General features: G+C 45.8%; 1 protein-coding gene across 1 annotated transcript in view; it reads right to left on the bottom strand.

Moving 5' to 3' along the window:
• Positions 1 to 1,349: 1,349 nt before the first annotated feature.
• apof (apolipoprotein F) overlaps positions 1,350 to 17,560 on the bottom strand; it is a 38,035-nt gene continuing 21,824 nt past the window's right edge. Inside the window, exon 2 of the mRNA XM_029677608.2 lies at positions 1,350 to 3,140. Within this exon, the coding sequence (XP_029533468.1) occupies positions 1,771 to 3,093 (1,323 nt within the window). The 5' untranslated portion in view covers positions 3,094 to 3,140 and the 3' untranslated portion in view covers positions 1,350 to 1,770. The remainder of the gene's footprint in view (positions 3,141 to 17,560) is intronic.

Below are 17,560 nucleotides of genomic sequence, written 5' to 3' on the forward strand. Positions count from 1 at the left end.
ACATTCTTTCAGTGCAAATATACCATAGCAGTGTTTTACTTGCTATATTGTATTTACTTTGCCACCATGGCCTTTTTTGCCTTTGCCTCCCTTATCTCACCTCATTTGCTCACATCGTATATAGACTTGTTTCTACTGTATTGTTGACTGTAAGTTTGTTTTACTCCATGTGTAACTCTGTGTTGTTGTATGTGTCGAACTGATTTGCTTTATCTTGGCCAGGTCGCAATTGTAAATGAGAACTTGTTCTCAACTTGCCTACCTGATTAAATAAAGGTGAAATAAAATAAAAAATCAAATAAAAACTGGTACCCCTGCACATCGACTCGGTACTGGTGCCCCATTCCTCATGTTATCATTTTAAAAAATAAATTAAAAAAAATTCTCTCTGCATTGTTGGGAAACACAAATGTATAATTTGACCAATATTTAGGAGGAGGTCATCATTTCATGTAGTCTGTAATGGAAGAAACCACATGGAAAAGGAGGTAAGCAAGTTAGGTCCAAAAAACTAATTTTCACCAAGTCTAATCCAAAGTAGATAATTTTGAGATTGTTCTATACATCAGTTGGGGTCTTTATAAACTTCAATATGAGGTCCTAAACTTAGCATAAAAGTGCATCCTTGTAGCTGTGTGGGCAATGGTTGAGCTAATGGCAAGTTGAGCAAGTTTTCTTCTCAGACATAATGCAAGGTATTATTGCTGGGAGATGAGGTAACAACAGGGCCTGGCCCATGTTAAAAGTGTTTAAAAAAAGTACAAAGTCTTTGTTAGGTCTTAAGCCTGTGTTCAAAGATGCTTAAAATGATTCAAAGACAAAAAAATGTGTTGAATTGTGTTTCGGAAATAAAGATAGACATGTTTTTAAAAAGGTAGTGGTTATATTGAATTCAGTACAGAAATGTGTAGGTGGCTTAACTTACTCCCTTTCGTGGCTCAAATTACCCCATACCCGGGTAAATTGTGCCAAGATACCTTTTTTTGGACAAGCTATGTTTAAAAAAACTTTCATTTTTCCATGAATTCTGATTATTTCCAGGGATACACAACATCCTGAAATATATGTAGATATCTTTGTTAAAAAGAATACTATATTTCTCTTGACGGAGTGATGCAGAATGTAAAAAATGTCTCAACTTACCCCCTCTCCCCTACCTGTGTTTTGTCCAATCAATTTGCAGTGAAAAAAACACATTGAAAGGCTCTGGAAAAGTGTTGTGAATTCCTTTGCAATGACTAAGCTAAAAGTTTATATTCAATCAGTCATGACTCATTCTTACCTGATATAATGATGAAGTTATGGATTTGGTCAAAGAAGACACTCAAAAGTAGTCGTAAAAAAACAACTAGCTAGAATGATAATTTAATCAATCAATGATTTTTTTCAAGGGCAGTTGCACACTTTCATGCCAATGAAAAGTTGCTTATAAATCAATGAGTTTACATTTTTACAAATAGCCAGCTTGAATTTTGCTCCATCTGTTTCCAGAGGAGGCAGAACAACAACACATCAACTGATTAGTAGTACCATTACAATAGTCCCTGCACTTGAAGTATCAGAGGTGGAAATTGAGTCTGACCTGACCAATAATGCTGAAGGAGGAGAGAAGGGGTTTGGGTTGAGAGGATGGGGTGGAGGAGAGGTCAAGGTGGTCTAAGAGGGTTGACTCAGGGGTTCCCTGAGACCACTTCCTGGTCGCCACATCTCTTTATGATGCCATTGGCTGAAGCAAAATCATATCTGAATACCTACCAGGCTACTGGCTGTTTACTGTATGGTAATGACTCCCTCCTCCCAACTGTACTCATTAACTATTAGGTCCTCATGCTGTTTCATGGAGGACAGCAGGTACTTGATCCCAGCCTTCACCCCCGTCTTCACGCCTGCCCCGGCAACGTAGCCCGCTACACCCACTGTTCCCCCAGTGACGGCCATAAGGGCGTCTGTGCCAAGGTCGACGGCGCTGAGGATGGCTCTCTCCTTGGCCATCTCGGAGCAGTTGACAGAGGTGTAGTAGACGGCCGTGCCCAGGTTGTAAAGGGTGCTGACGACAGGGATCCACTCCACCACGTTGTACACCCGCTCCTCCTTCTTGTTGACGCAGTTCCGCTGGGGGCTGCGCCGCGCCCGCCCCGCCCGCTGCCCTGAGGCCACAGGTGACTTCTCCTCCTGCACCTGGCACTGTCGAATCCAGCATTCTGAGTCAGAGTCCTCAGAAGGCACCACCCGGCTGCCTGGCTTCAGAACTGCCTGGTACTGCCCTCTGTTACGGGACACACCCGCACACATGGACCCTTGGCTCTCACAGGCCCTTATCGCCTCCTCCAGCCCCCCTGTGGCTCCCTCCATCGCATCCCCTAACAGCAGGGTCCCATTCACCCTGGTCCAGCCCTGACACTGCTCTTGCTTCCCCTTTCCAGAGGCCCCCTGTCCCCTATGGCCCTCCCCAGCCCTGGCCAGCTGCTGGATGTTGAACATCACTGCCTGGAGGTGGCGCTCTGCTTGGACCTTCCCCACATGTGAGGCAGGGGTTGTTGTGGCTCTGGGATGGGGTGCTCCACTCGCCATCAGACTCTCCACCTCTATGAGGAGCTCCTCAGTGTCCTCCACTCCCAGCAGGTTGTACAGCCTGAGCACCAGGGTCTGGGCCTCCCGGGGACAGCCTGCCACCACCAGCACGGGCACTAGGGAGAGGCCCAGGAGCTCCCGGGGCAACAGGGCGGAGGAGGGGTCCTGCAGGGTGGAGGCAGACAGCAACTCCTCACAGCTGGTGTTGGCCTGGATGAGGATTCTGCCCTGCAGCTTGGCCTTGAGCGTGGTGACGACACGCTGAGCAGACTGTGCCCTGGCCTCATCCTGCACCACCCACTCTTCAGGGGCCGCACTCTCCGCTGCACCTAATGGAAGCCCAAGCTGGGTCTGGGACCCAAGGAGCAACTGCTTCCCCTTTTTGATAGTGTCCCCCTCCCCTAAGACAGAGGTCTTGAAGGCCGGAGTGTTCTTCAGAGCAGGGGGAGTTGGTGTCCTACACAGAGACTGTTCAATCAGCAGTAGTTGGATCAGAAACAGCCACTTCATTTTAGGATGCATAATTTTGCCTGTGAGAGTTCTATTCCAGTCCAGCTGCACACAGGAATCTGGGGAAGACATTGAGGTACACAGTCAGTCAAAATCAATGTTTTTTTAAATAGCACGTTTACATAAACTTCAACTCAATATTTGTTATTTGTCGAAACCAACGATTCGCTTTGGCTTGTGAAGGGGCAAACACTCCAACTGGCTTTTTGCCAACTCTAGCTCCCTAACTCTAGCTCTCCAACTCTAGCTCTCTAACTGTAGCTCTCTAACTGTAGCTCTCTAACTGTAGCTCTCTAACTCTAGCTCTCTAACTGTAGCTCTCTAACTCTAGCTCTCCAACTCTAGCTCTCTAACTCTAGCTCTCTAACTCTAGCTCTCCAACTCTAGCTCTCCAACTCTAGCTCTCCAACTCTAGCTCTCCAACTCTAGCTCTCCAACTCTAGCTATCTAACTCTAGCTCTCTAACTCTAGCTCTCCAACTCTAGCTCTCCAACTCTAGCTCTCTAACTCTAGCTCTCTAACTCTACTCTCTAGCTCTCTAACTCTAGCTCTCCAACTCTAGCTCTCTAACTCTAGCTCTCTCTCTAACTCTAGCTCTCCAACTCTAGCTCTCTAACTCTAGCTCTCTAACTCTAGCTCTCCAACTCCTCTAGCTCTCTAGCTCTCTAACTCTAGCTCTCCTCTACTCTAGCTCTCTAACTCTAGCTCTCTAACTCTAGCTCTCTAACTCTAGCTCTCTAACTCTAGCTCTCTAACTCTAGCTCTCCAACTCTAGCTCTCTAACTCTAGCTCTCCAACTCTAGCTCTCTAACTCTAGCTCTCTAACTCTAGCTCTCCAACTCTAGCTCTCCAACTCTAGCTCTCTAACTCTAGCCTTCCAACTCTAGCTCTCTAACTCTAGCTCTCCAACTCTAGCTCTCTAACTCTAGCTCTCTAACTCTCTAACTCTAGCTCTCTAACTCTAGCTCTCCAACTCTAGCTCTCCAACTCTAGCTCTCTAACTCTAGCTCTCTAACTCTAGCTCTCCAACTCTAGCTCTCCAACTCTAGCTCTCTAACTCTAGCTCTCTAACTCTAGCTCTCTAACTCTAGCTCTCTAACTCTAGCTCTCCAACTCTAGCTCTCTAACTCTAGCTCTCCAACTCTAGCTCTCTAACTCTAGCTCTCCAACTCTAGCTCTCTAACTCTAGCTCTCCAACTCTAGCTCTCTAACTCTAGCTCTCTAACTCTAGCTCTCTAACTCTAGCTCTCTAACTCTAGCTCTCTAACTCTAGCTCTCTAACTCTAGCTCTAACTCTAGCTCTCTCTAGCTCTCCAACTCTAGCTCTCTAACTCTAGCTCTCTAACTCTAGCTCTCTAACTCTAGCTCTCCAACTCTAGCTCTCTAACTCTAGCTCTCTAACTCTAGCTCTCTAACTCTAGCTCTCTAACTCTAGCTCTCTAACTCTAGCTCTCTAACTCTAGCTCTCTAACTCTAGCTCTCTAACTCTAGCTCTCTAACTCTAGCTAGCTCTCTCAACTCTAGCTCTCCAACTCTAGCTCTCCAACTCTAGCTCTCCAACTCTAGCTCTCTAACTCTAGCTCTCTAACTCTAGCTCTCTAACTCTAGCTCTCTAACTCTAGCTCTCTAACTCTAGCTCTCCAACTCTAGCTCTCTAACTCTAGCTCTCTAACTCTAGCTCTCTAACTCTAGCTCTCCAACTCTAGCTCTCCAACTCTAGCTCTCTAACTCTAGCTCTCTAACTCTAGCTCTCCAACTCTAGCTCTCCAACTCTAGCTCTCTAACTCTAGCTCTCTAACTCTAGCTCTCTCTAACTCTAGCTCTCTAACTCTAGCTCTCCAACTCTAGCTCTCTAACTCTAGCTCTCTAACTCTCTCTCCAACTCTAGCTCTCCAACTCTAGCTCTCTAACTCTAGCTCTCTAACTCTAGCTCTCCAACTCTAGCTCTCTAACTCTAGCTCTCTAACTCTAGCTCTCCAACTCTAGCTCTCCAACTCTAGCTCTCTAACTCTAGCTCTCCAACTCTAGCTCTCTAACTCTAGCTCTCTAACTCTAGCTCTCTAACTCTAGCTCTCTAACTCTAGCTCTCCAACTCTAGCTCTCCAACTCTAGCTCTCTAACTCTAGCTCTCTAACTCTAACTCTAGCTCTCTAACTCTAGCTCTCTAACTCTAGCTCTCCAACTCTAGCTCTCTAACTCTAGCTCTCTAACTCTAGCTCTCCAACTCTAGCTCTCCAACTCTAGCTCTCTAACTCTAGCTCTCTAACTCTAGCTCTCTAACTCTAGCTCTCTAACTCTAGCTCTCTAACTCTAGCTCTCCAACTCTAGCTCTCCAACTCTAGCTCTCTAACTCTAGCTCTCCAACTCTAGCTCTCCAACTCTAGCTCTCCAACTCTAGCTCTCCAACTCTAGCTCTCTAACTCTAGCTCTCTAACTCTAGCTCTCTAACTCTAGCTCTCCAACTCTAGCTCTCCAACTCTAGCTCTCTAACTCTAGCTCTCTAACTCTAGCTCTCTAACTCTAGCTCTCCAACTCTAGCTCTCTAACTCTAGCTCTCCAACTCTAGCTCTCTAACTCTAGCTCTCCAACTCTAGCTCTCCAACTCTAGCTCTCCAACTCTAGCTCTCTAACTCTAGCTCTCCAACTCTAGCTCTCTAACTCTAGCCTTCCAACTCTAGCTCTCTAACTCTAGCTCTCCAACTCTAGCTCTCCAACTCTAGCTCTCTAACTCTAGCTCTCCAACTCTAGCTCTCTAACTCTAGCTCTCCAACTCTAGCTCTCCAACTCTAGCTCTCTAACTCTAGCTCTCTAACTCTAGCTCTCTAACTCTAGCTCTCTAACTCTAGCTCTCCAACTCTAGCTCTCCAACTCTAGCTCTCCAACTCTAGCTCTCTAACTCTCTAACTCTAGCTCTCTAACTCTAGCTCTCCAACTCTAGCTCTCTAACTCTAGCTCTCCAACTCTAGCTCTCTAACTCTAGCTCTCAACTCTAGCTCTCTAACTCTAGCTCTCTAACTCTAGCTCTCCAACTCTAGCTCTCTAACTCTAGCTCTCTAACTCTAGCTCTCCAACTCTAGCTCTCCAACTCTAGCTCTCTAACTCTAGCTCTCTAACTCTAGCTCTCCAACTCTAGCTCTCTAACTCTAGCTCTCTAACTCTAGCTCTCCAACTCTAGCTCTCTAACTCTAGCTCTCTAACTCTAGCTCTCTAACTCTAGCTCTCCAACTCTAGCTCTCTAACTCTAGCTCTCTAACTCTAGCTCTCTAACTCTAGCTCTCTAACTCTAGCTCTCTAACTCTAGCTCTCTAACTCTAGCTCTCCAACTCTAGCTCTCTAACTCTAGCTCTCCAACTCTAGCTCTCTAACTCTAGCTCTCTAACTCTAGCTCTCTAACTCTAGCTCTCCAACTCTAGCTCTCCAACTCTAGCTCTCCAACTCTAGCTCTCCAACTCTAGCTCTCCAACTCTAGCTCTCTAACTCTAGCTCTCTAACTCTAGCTCTCCAACTCTAGCTCTCTAACTCTAGCTCTCTAACTCTAGCTCTCCAACTCTAGCTCTCCAACTCTAGCTCTCCAACTCTAGCTCTCTAACTCTAGCTAACTCTAGCTCTCTAACTCTAGCTCTCTAACTCTAGCTCTCCAACTCTAGCTCTCCAACTCTAGCTCTCTAACTCTAGCTCTCTAACTCTAGCCTTCCAACTCTAGCTCTCCAACTCTAGCTCTCTAACTCTCTAACTCTAGCTCTCCAACTCTAGCTCTCTAACTCTAGCTCTCTAACTCTAGCTCTCTAACTCTAGCTCTCTAACTCTAGCTCTCTAACTCTAGCTCTCCAACTCTAGCTCTCTAACTCTAGCTCTCCAACTCTAGCTCTCTAACTCTAGCTCTCTAACTCTAGCTCTCCAACTCTAGCTCTCTAACTCTAGCTCTCTAACTCTAGCTCTCCAACTCTAGCTCTCTAACTCTAGCTCTCCAACTCTAGCTCTCCAACTCTAGCTCTCCAACTCTAGCTCTCCAACTCTAGCTCTCTAACTCTAGCTCTCCAACTCTAGCTCTCTAACTCTAGCTCTCTAACTCTAGCTCTCTAACTCTAGCTCTCTAACTCTAGCTCTCTAACTCTAGCTCTCCAACTCTAGCTCTCTAACTCTAGCTCTCTAACTCTCTAACTCTAGCTCTCCAACTCTAGCTCTCTAACTCTAGCTCTCTAACTGTAGCTCTCTAACTCTAGCTCTCTAACTCTAGCTCTCTAACTGTAGCTCTCTAACTCTAGCTCTCCAACTCTAGCTCTCTAACTCTAGCTCTCTAACTCTAGCTCTCTAACTCTAGCTCTCTAACTCTAGCTCTCTAACTCTAGCTCTCTAACTCTAGCTCTCTAACTCTAGCTCTCTAACTCTAGCTCTCCAACTCTAGCTCTCCAACTCTAGCTCTCCAACTCTAGCTCTCTAACTCTAGCTCTCTAACTCTAGCTCTCTAACTCTAGCTCTCTAACTCTAGCTCTCCAACTCTAGCTCTCTAACTCTAGCTCTCTAACTCTAACTCTAGCTCTCTAACTCTAGCTCTCTAACTCTAGCTCTCTAACTCTAGCTCTCTAACTCTAGCTCTCTAACTCTAGCTCTCCAACTCTAGCTCTCCAACTCTAGCTCTCTAACTCTAGCTCTCTAACTCTAGCTCTCCAACTCTAGCTCTCCAACTCTAGCTCTCTAACTCTAGCTCTCTAACTCTAGCTCTCCAACTCTAGCTCTCTAACTCTAGCTCTCTAACTCTCTAACTCTAGCTCTCTAACTCTAGCTCTCCAACTCTAGCTCTCCAACTCTAGCTCTCCAACTCTAGCTCTCTAACTCTAGCTCTCCAACTCTAGCTCTCTAACTCTAGCTCTCTAACTCTAGCTCTCTAACTCTAGCTCTCTAACTCTAGCTCTCTAACTCTAGCTCTCTAACTCTAGCTCTAACTCTAGCTCTCCAACTCTAGCTCTCCAACTCTAGCTCTCTAACTCTAGCTCTCTAACTCTAGCTCTCCAACTCTAGCTCTCCAACTCTAGCTCTCCAACTCTAGCTCTCTAACTCTAGCTCTCCAACTCTAGCTCTCTAACTCTAGCTCTCTAACTCTAGCTCTCCAACTCTAGCTCTCCAACTCTAGCTCTCTAACTCTAGCTCTCCAACTCTAGCTCTCCAACTCTAGCTCTCCAACTCTAGCTCTCTAACTCTAGCTCTCTAACTCTAGCTCTCTAACTCTAGCTCTCCAACTCTAGCTCTCCAACTCTAGCTCTCCAACTCTAGCTCTCTAACTCTAGCTCTAACTCTAGCTCTAACTCTAGCTCTCCAACTCTAGCTCTCTAACTCTAGCTCTCTAACTCTAGCTCTCTAACTCTAGCTCTCTAACTCTAGCTCTCCAACTCTAGCTCTCTAACTCTAGCTCTCTAACTCTAGCTCTCTAACTCTAGCTCTCTAACTCTAGCTCTCCAACTCTAGCTCTCCAACTCTAGCTCTCTAACTCTAGCTCTCCAACTCTAGCTCTCTAACTCTAGCTCTCCAACTCTAGCTCTCTAACTCTAGCTCTCTAACTCTAGCTCTCCAACTCTAGCTCTCTAACTCTAGCTCTCCAACTCTAGCTCTCTAACTCTAGCTCTCCAACTCTAGCTCTCCAACTCTAGCTCTCCAACTCTAGCTCTCTAACTCTAGCTCTCTAACTCTAGCTCTCCAACTCTAGCTCTCTAACTCTAGCTCTCTAACTCTAGCTCTCCAACTCTAGCTCTCTAACTCTAGCTCTCCAACTCTAGCTCTCCAACTCTAGCTCTCTAACTCTAGCTTCTAACTCTAGCTCTCCAACTCTAGCTCTCCAACTCTAGCTCTCTAACTCTAGCTCTCTAACTCTAGCTCTCCAACTCTAGCTCTCTAACTCTAGCTCTCTAACTCTAGCTCTCCAACTCTAGCTCTCCAACTCTAGCTCTCCAACTCTAGCTCTCTAACTCTAGCTCTCTAACTCTAGCTCTCCAACTCTAGCTCTCCAACTCTAGCTCTCCAACTCTAGCTCTCCAACTCTAGCTCTCCAACTCTAGCTCTCTAACTCTAGCTCTCTAACTCTAGCTCTCCAACTCTAGCTCTCCAACTCTAGCTCTCTAACTCTAGCTCTCTAACTCTCTAACTCTAGCTCTCTAACTCTAGCTCTCTAACTCTAGCTCTCTAACTCTAGCTCTCTAACTCTAGCTCTCCAACTCTAGCTCTCCAACTCTAGCTCTCCAACTCTAGCTCTCTCACTCTAGCTCTCTAACTCTAGCTCTCTAACTCTAGCTCTCCAACTCTAGCTCTCTAACTCTAGCTCTCTAACTCTAGCTCTCCAACTCTAGCTCTCCAACTCTAGCTCTCTCACTCTAGCTCTCTAACTCTAGCTCTCTAACTCTAGCTCTCCAACTCTAGCTCTCTAACTCTAGCTCTCCAACTCTAGCTCTCCAACTCTAGCTCTCCAACTCTAGCTCTCTAACTCTAGCTCTCCAACTCTAGCTCTCTAACTCTAGCTCTCTAACTCTAGCTCTCCAACTCTAGCTCTCTAACTCTAGCTCTCTAACTCTAGCTCTCTAACTCTAGCTCTCAACTCTAGCTCTCCAACTCTAGCTCTCTAACTCTAGCTCTCTAACTCTAGCTCTCCAACTCTAGCTCTCTAACTCTAGCTCTCTAACTCTAGCTCTCTAACTCTAGCTCTCTAACTCTAGCTCTCTAACTCTAGCTCTCTAACTCTAGCTCTCCAACTCTAGCTCTCTAACTCTAGCTCTCTAACTCTAGCTCTCTAACTCTAGCTCTCCAACTCTAGCTCTCCAACTCTAGCTCTCCAACTCTAGCTCTCTAACTCTAGCTCTCTAACTCTAGCTCTCCAACTCTAGCTCTCCAACTCTAGCTCTCCAACTCTAGCTCTCTAACTCTAGCTCTCCAACTCTAGCTCTCCAACTCTAGCTCTCTAACTCTAGCTCTCTAACTCTAGCTCTCCAACTCTAGCTCTCTAACTCTCTAACTCTCCAACTCTAGCTCTCTAAGCTCTCTAACTCTCTAACTCTAGCTCTCCAACTCTAGCTCTCTAACTCTAGCTCTCTCCAACTCTAGCTCTCTAACTCTAGCTCTCTAACTCTAGCTCTCTAACTCTAGCTCTCCAACTCTAGCTCTCCAACTCTAGCTCTCTAACTCTAGCTCTAGCTCTCTAACTCTAGCTCTCCAACTCTAGCTCTCTAACTCTAGCTCTCCAACTCTAGCTCTCCAACTCTAGCTCTCCAACTCTAGCTCTCTCAACTCTAGCTCTCTAACTCTAGCTCTCTAACTCTAGCTCTCTAACTCTCTAGCTCTCCAACTCTAGCTCTCTAACTCTAGCTCTCTAACTCTAGCTCTCTAACTCTAGCTCTCCAACTCTAGCTCTCTAACTCTAGCTCTCTAACTCTAGCTCTCTAACTCTAGCTCTCCAACTCTAGCTCTCCAACTCTAGCTCTCTAACTCTAGCTCTCTAACTCTAGCTCTCTAACTCTAGCTCTCTAACTCTAGCTCTCAACTCTAGCTCTCTAACTCTAGCTCTCTAACTCTCTAGCTCTCTAACTCTAGCTCTCTAACTCTAGCTCTCCAACTCTAGCTCTCCAACTCTAGCTCTCCAACTCTAGCTCTCTAACTCTAGCTCTCTAACTCTAGCTCTAACTCTAGCTAACTCTAGCTCTCCAACTCTAGCTCTCTAACTCTAGCTCTCTAACTCTAGCTCTCTAACTCTAGCTCTCTAACTCTAGCTCTCCAACTCTAGCTCTCTAACTCTAGCTCTCTAACTCTCTAACTCTAGCTCTCCAACTCTAGCTCTCTAACTCTAGCTCTCCAACTCTAGCTCTCTAACTCTAGCTCTCTAACTCTAGCTCTCTAACTCTAGCTCTCTAACTCTAGCTCTCTAACTCTAGCTCTCTAACTCTAGCTCTCTAACTCTAGCTCTCTAACTCTAGCTCTCCAACTCTAGCTCTCCAACTCTAGCTCTCTAACTCTAGCTCTCTAACTCTATCTCTCTAACTCTAGCTCTCTAACTCTAGCTCTCTAACTCTAGCTCTCTAACTCTAGCTCTCTAACTCTAGCTCTCCAACTCTAGCTCTCCAACTCTAGCTCTCTAACTCTAGCTCTCTAACTCTAGCTCTCTAACTCTAGCTCTCCAACTCTAGCTCTCTAACTCTAGCTCTCTAACTCTAGCTCTCCAACTCTAGCTCTCTAACTCTCTAACTCTAGCTCTCCAACTCTAGCTCTCTAACTCTAGCTCTCTAACTCTAGCTCTCTAACTCTAGCTCTCCAACTCTAGCTCTCCAACTCTAGCTCTCTAACTCTCTAACTCTCTAACTCTAGCTCTCTAACTCTAGCTCTCCAACTCTAGCTCTCCAACTCTAGCTCTCTAACTCTAGCTCTCTAACTCTAGCTCTCCAACTCTAGCTCTCCAACTCTAGCTCTCTAACTCTAGCTAGCTCTCTAACTCTAGCTCTCTCTCCAACTCTAGCTCTCTCTAACTCTAGCTCTCTAACTCTAGCTCTCTAACTCTAGCTCTCTAACTCTAGCTCTCTAACTCTAGCTCTCCAACTCTAGCTCTCCAACTCTAGCTCTCTAACTCTAGCTCTCTAACTCTAGCTCTCCAACTCTAGCTCTCCAACTCTAGCTCTCTAACTCTAGCTCTCTAACTCTCCAACTCTAGCTCTCCAACTCTAGCTCTCCAACTCTAGCTCTCTAACTCTAGCTCTCTAACTCTAGCTCTCCAACTCTAGCTCTCTAACTCTAGCTCTCTAACTCTAGCTCTCCAACTCTAGCTCTCCAACTCTAGCTCTCTAACTCTAGCTCTCTAACTCTAGCTCTCTAACTCTAGCTCTCTAACTCTAGCTCTCCAACTCTAGCTCTCTAACTCTAGCTCTCTAACTCTAGCTCTCTAACTCTAGCTCTCCAACTCTAGCTCTCCAACTCTAGCTCTCCAACTCTAGCTCTCTAACTCTAGCTCTCCAACTCTAGCTCTCCAACTCTAGCTCTCCAACTCTAGCTCTCTAACTCTAGCTCTCTAACTCTAGCTCTCTAACTCTAGCTCTAACTCTAGCTCTCTAACTCTAGCTCTCTAACTCTAGCTCTCCAACTCTAGCTCTCTAACTCTAGCCTTCCAACTCTAGCTCTCTAACTCTAGCTCTCCAACTCTAGCTCTCCAACTCTAGCTCTCTAACTCTAGCTCTCTAACTCTCCAACTCTAGCTCTCTAACTCTAGCTCTCCAACTCTAGCTCTCCAACTCTAGCTCTCCAACTCTAGCTCTCTAACTCTAGCTCTCCAACTCTAGCTCTCCAACTCTAGCTCTCTAACTCTAGCTCTCTAACTCTAGCTCTCTAACTCTAGCTCTAACTCTCTAACTCTAGCTCTCTAACTCTAGCTCTCTAACTCTAGCTCTCTAACTCTAGCTCTCTAACTCTAGCTCTCTAACTCTAGCTCTCCAACTCTAGCTCTCTAACTCTAGCTCTCCAACTCTAGCTCTCCAACTCTAGCTCTCCAACTCTAGCTCTCTAACTCTAGCTCTCTAACTCTAGCTCTCCAACTCTAGCTCTCCAACTCTAGCTCTCCAACTCTAGCTCTCCAACTCTAGCTCTCTAGCTCTCTAACTCTCTAACTCTAGCTCTCTAACTCTAGCTCTCCAACTCTAGCTCTCTAACTCTAGCTCTCCAACTCTAGCTCTCCAACTCTAGCTCTCTCACTCTAGCTCTCTAACTCTAGCTCTCCAACTCTAGCTCTCCAACTCTAGCTCTCTAACTCTAGCTCTCTAACTCTAGCTCTCCAACTCTAGCTCTCTAACTCTAGCTCTCTAACTCTAGCTCTCCAACTCTAGCTCTCCAACTCTAGCTCTCTCTAGCTCTCTCTAGCTCTCTAACTCTAGCTCTCTAACTCTAGCTCTCTCTCCTAACTCTAACTCTCCAACTCTAGCTCTCCAACTCTAGCTCTCCAACTCTAGCTCTCTAACTCTAGCTCTCCAACTCTAGCTCTCTCTAACTCTAGCTCTCTAACTCTAGCTCTCTAACTCTAGCCTTCCAACTCTAGCTCTCTAACTCTAGCTCTCCAACTCTAGCTCTCTAACTCTAGCTCTCTAACTCTAGCTCTCTAACTCTAGCTCTCTAACTCTAGCTCTCTAACTCTAGCTCTCTAACTCTAGCTCTCCAACTCTAGCTCTCCAACTCTAGCTCTCTAACTCTCTAACTCTAGCTCTCCAACTCTAGCTCTCTAACTCTAGCTCTCCAACTCTAGCTCTCTAACTCTAGCTCTCTAACTCTAGCTCTCTAACTCTAGCTCTCTAACTCTAGCTCTCCAACTCTAGCTCTCTAACTCTAGCTCTCTAACTCTAGCTCTCTAACTAGCTCTCTAACTCTAGCTCTCCAACTCTAGCTCTCTAACTCTAGCTCTCCAACTCTAGCTCTCTAACTCTAGCTCTCTAACTCTAGCTCTCTAACTCTAGCTCTCCAACTCTAGCTCTCTAACTCTAGCTCTCTAACTCTAGCTCTCCAACTCTAGCTCTCTAACTCTAGCTCTCTAACTCTAGCTCTCTAACTCTCTAACTCTAGCTCTCCAACTCTAGCTCTCCAACTCTAGCTCTCTAACTCTAGCTCTCCAACTCTAGCTCTCTAACTCTAGCTCTCTAACTCTAGCTCTCCAACTCTAGCTCTCCAACTCTAGCTCTCCAACTCTAGCTCTCCAACTCTAGCTCTCTAACTCTAGCTCTCCAACTCTAGCTCTAGCTCTCTAACTCTAGCTCTCCAACTCTAGCTCTCTCTACTCTAGCTCTCCAACTCTAGCTCTCTAACTCTAGCTCTCTAACTCTAGCTCTCTAACTCTAGCTCTCCAACTCTAGCTCTCCAACTCTAGCTCTCTAACTCTAGCTCTCAACTCTAGCTCTCCAACTCTAGCTCTCTAACTCTAGCTCTCTAACTCTAGCTCTCCAACTCTAGCTCTCTAACTCTAGCTCTCTAACTCTAGCTCTCTAACTCTAGCTCTCTAACTCTAGCTCTCTAACTCTAGCTCTCCAACTCTAGCTCTCTAACTCTAGCTCTCCAACTCTAGCTCTCTAACTCTAGCTCTCTAACTCTAGCTCTCTAACTCTAGCTCTCCTCTAGCTCTCTAACTCTAGCTCTCTAACTCTAGCTCTCTAACTCTAGCTCTCTAACTCTAGCTCTCTAACTCTCTCTCCAACTCTAGCTCTCAACTCTAGCTCTCTAACTCTAGCTCTCTAACTCTAACTCTCTCTCCAACTCTAGCTCTCCAACTCTAGCTCTCTAACTCTAGCTCTCTAACTCTAGCTCTCTAACTCTAGCTCTCTAACTCTAGCTCTCTAACTCTAGCTCTCTAACTCTAGCTCTCTAACTCTAGCTCTCTAACTCTAGCTCTCTAACTCTAGCTCTCCAACTCTAGCTCTCCAACTCTAGCTCTCTAACTCTAGCTCTCCAACTCTAGCTCTCCAACTCTAGCTCTCCAACTCTAGCTCTCTAACTCTAGCTCTCTAACTCTAGCTCTCCAACTCTAGCTCTCCAACTCTAGCTCTCTAACTCTAGCTCTCCAACTCTAGCTCTCTCAACTCTAGCTCTCCAACTCTAGCTCTCTAACTCTAGCTCTCTAACTCTAGCTCTCTAACTCTAGCTCTCCAACTCTAGCTCTCTAACTCTAGCTCTCTAACTCTAGCTCTCCAACTCTAGCTCTCTAACTCTAGCTCTCTAACTCTAGCTCTCCAACTCTAGCTCTCTAACTCTAGCCTTCCAACTCTAGCTCTCTAACTCTAGCTCTCCAACTCTAGCTCTCCAACTCTAGCTCTCTAACTCTAGCTCTCTAACTCTAGCTCTCTAACTCTAGCTCTCCAACTCTAGCTCTCTAGCTCTCCAACTCTAGCTCTCCAACTCTAGCTCTCTAACTCTAGCTCTAACTCTAGCTCTCCAACTCTAGCTCTCTAACTCTAGCTCTCTAACTCTCTCTAACTCTAGCTCTCCAACTCTAGCTCTCCAACTCTAGCTCTCTAACTCTAGCTCTCTAACTCTAGCTCTCTAACTCTAGCTCTCCAACTCTAGCTCTCCAACTCTAGCTCTCCAACTCTAGCTCTCCAACTCTAGCTCTCTAACTCTAGCTCTCTAACTCTAGCTCTCTAACTCTAGCTCTCCAACTCTAGCTCTCCAACTCTAGCTCTCTAACTCTAGCTCTCTAACTCTAGCTCTCCAACTCTAGCTCTCCAACTCTAGCTCTCTAACTCTAGCTCTCTAACTCTAGCTCTCTAACTCTAGCTCTCTAACTCTAGCTCTCCAACTCTAGCTCTCCAACTCTAGCTCTCTAACTCTAGCTCTCCAACTCTAGCTCTCCAACTCTAGCTCTCTAACTCTAGCTCTCTAACTCTAGCTCTCTAACTCTAGCTCTCCAACTCTAGCTCTCCAACTCTAGCTCTCTAACTCTAGCTCTCTAGCTCTCTAACTCTAGCTCTCCAACTCTAGCTCTCCAACTCTAGCTCTCTAACTCTAACTCTAACTCTCCAACTCTAGCTCTCTAACTCTAGCTCTCCAACTCTAGCTCTCTAACTCTAGCTCTCTAACTCTAGCTCTCTAACTCTAGCTCTCCAACTCTAGCTCTCCAACTCTAGCTCTCTAACTCTAGCTCTCTAACTCTAGCTCTCTAACTCTAGCTCTCCAACTCTAGCTCTCCAACTCTAGCTCTCCAACTCTAGCTCTCTAACTCTAGCTCTCCAACTCTAGCTCTCTAACTCTAGCTCTCTAACTCTAGCTCTCTAACTCTAGCTCTCCAACTCTAGCTCTCCAACTCTAGCTCTCTAACTCTAGCTCTCTAACTCTAGCTCTCTAACTCTAGCTCTCCAACTCTAGCTCTCCAACTCTAACTCTCTCTAACTCTAGCTCTCTAACTCTAGCTCTCTAACTCTAGCTCTCTCTCTAACTCTAGCTCTCCAACTCTAGCTCTCCAACTCTAGCTCTCTAACTCTCTAGCTCTCTCTCCAACTCTCTAGCTCTCTAACTCTAGCTCTCCAACTCTAGCTCTCCAACTCTAGCTCTCAACTCTAGCTCTCTAACTCTAGCTCTCTAACTCTAGCTCTCCAACTCTAGCTCTCCAACTCTAGCTCTCCAACTCTAGCTCTCTAACTCTAGCTCTCTAACTCTAGCTCTCCAACTCTAGCTCTCTAACTCTAGCTCTCTAACTCTAGCTCTCTAACTCTAGCTCTCCAACTCTAGCTCTCTAACTCTAGCTCTCTAACTCTAGCTCTCCAACTCTAGCTCTCCAACTCTAGCTCTCTAACTCTAGCTCTCTAACTCTAGCTCTCTAACTCTAGCTCTCTAACTCTAGCTCTCCAACTCTAGCTCTCTAACTCTAGCTCTCCAACTCTAGCTCTCCAACTCTAGCTCTCTAACTCTAGCTCTCTAACTAGCTCTCTAACTCTCTAACTCTAGCTCTCTAACTCTAGCTCTCCAACTCTAGCTCTCCAACTCTAGCTCTCTAACTCTAGCTCTCCAACTCTAGCTCTCTAACTCTAGCTCTCTAACTCTAGCTCTCTAACTCTAGCTCTCTAACTCTAGCTCTCTAACTCTAGCTCTCTAACTCTCTAACTCTAGCTCTCCAACTCTAGCTCTCTAACTCTAGCTCTCCAACTCTAGCTCTCCAACTCTAGCTCTCCAACTCTAGCTCTCTAACTCTAGCTCTCTAACTCTAGCTCTCTAACTCTAGCTCTCTAACTCTAGCTCTCCAACTCTAGCTCTCCAACTCTAGCTCTCTAACTCTAGCTCTCTAACTCTCTAACTCTAGCTCTCTAACTCTAGCTCTCTAACTCTAGCTCTCTAACTCTAGCTCTCTAACTCTAGCTCTCCAACTCTAGCTCTCCAACTCTAGCTCTCCAACTCTAGCTCTCTAACTCTAGCTCTCCAACTCTAGCTCTCCAACTCTAGCTCTCTAACTCTAGCTCTCCAACTCTAGCTCTCTAACTCTAGCTCTCTAACTCTAGCTCTCCTCTAGCTCTCTAACTCTAGCTCTCCAACTCTAGCTCTCTAACTCTAGCTCTCTAACTCTAGCTCTCCAACTCTAGCTCTCTAACTCTCTAACTCTAGCTCTCTAACTCTAGCTCTCCAACTCTAGCTCTCTAACTCTAGCTCTCCAACTCTAGCTCTCTAACTCTAGCTCTCTAACTCTAGCTCTCTAACTCTAGCTCTCTAACTCTAGCTCTCTAACTCTAGCTCTCTAACTCTAGCTCTCTAACTCTAGCTCTCTAACTCTAGCTCTCCAACTCTAGCTCTCTAACTCTAGCTCTCTAACTCTAGCTCTCCAACTCTAGCTCTCCAACTCTAGCTCTCCAACTCTAGCTCTCTAACTCTAGCTCTCTAACTCTAGCTCTCCAACTCTAGCTCTCCAACTCTAGCTCTCCTCTAGCTCTCTAACTCTAGCTCTCTAACTCTAGCTCTCTAACTCTAGCTCTCCAACTCTAGCTCTCCAACTCTAGCT

Source organism: Oncorhynchus nerka, linkage group LG2 (genome assembly GCF_034236695.1).
Source record: "Oncorhynchus nerka isolate Pitt River linkage group LG2, Oner_Uvic_2.0, whole genome shotgun sequence".
NCBI lineage: Eukaryota > Metazoa > Chordata > Actinopteri > Salmoniformes > Salmonidae > Oncorhynchus > Oncorhynchus nerka.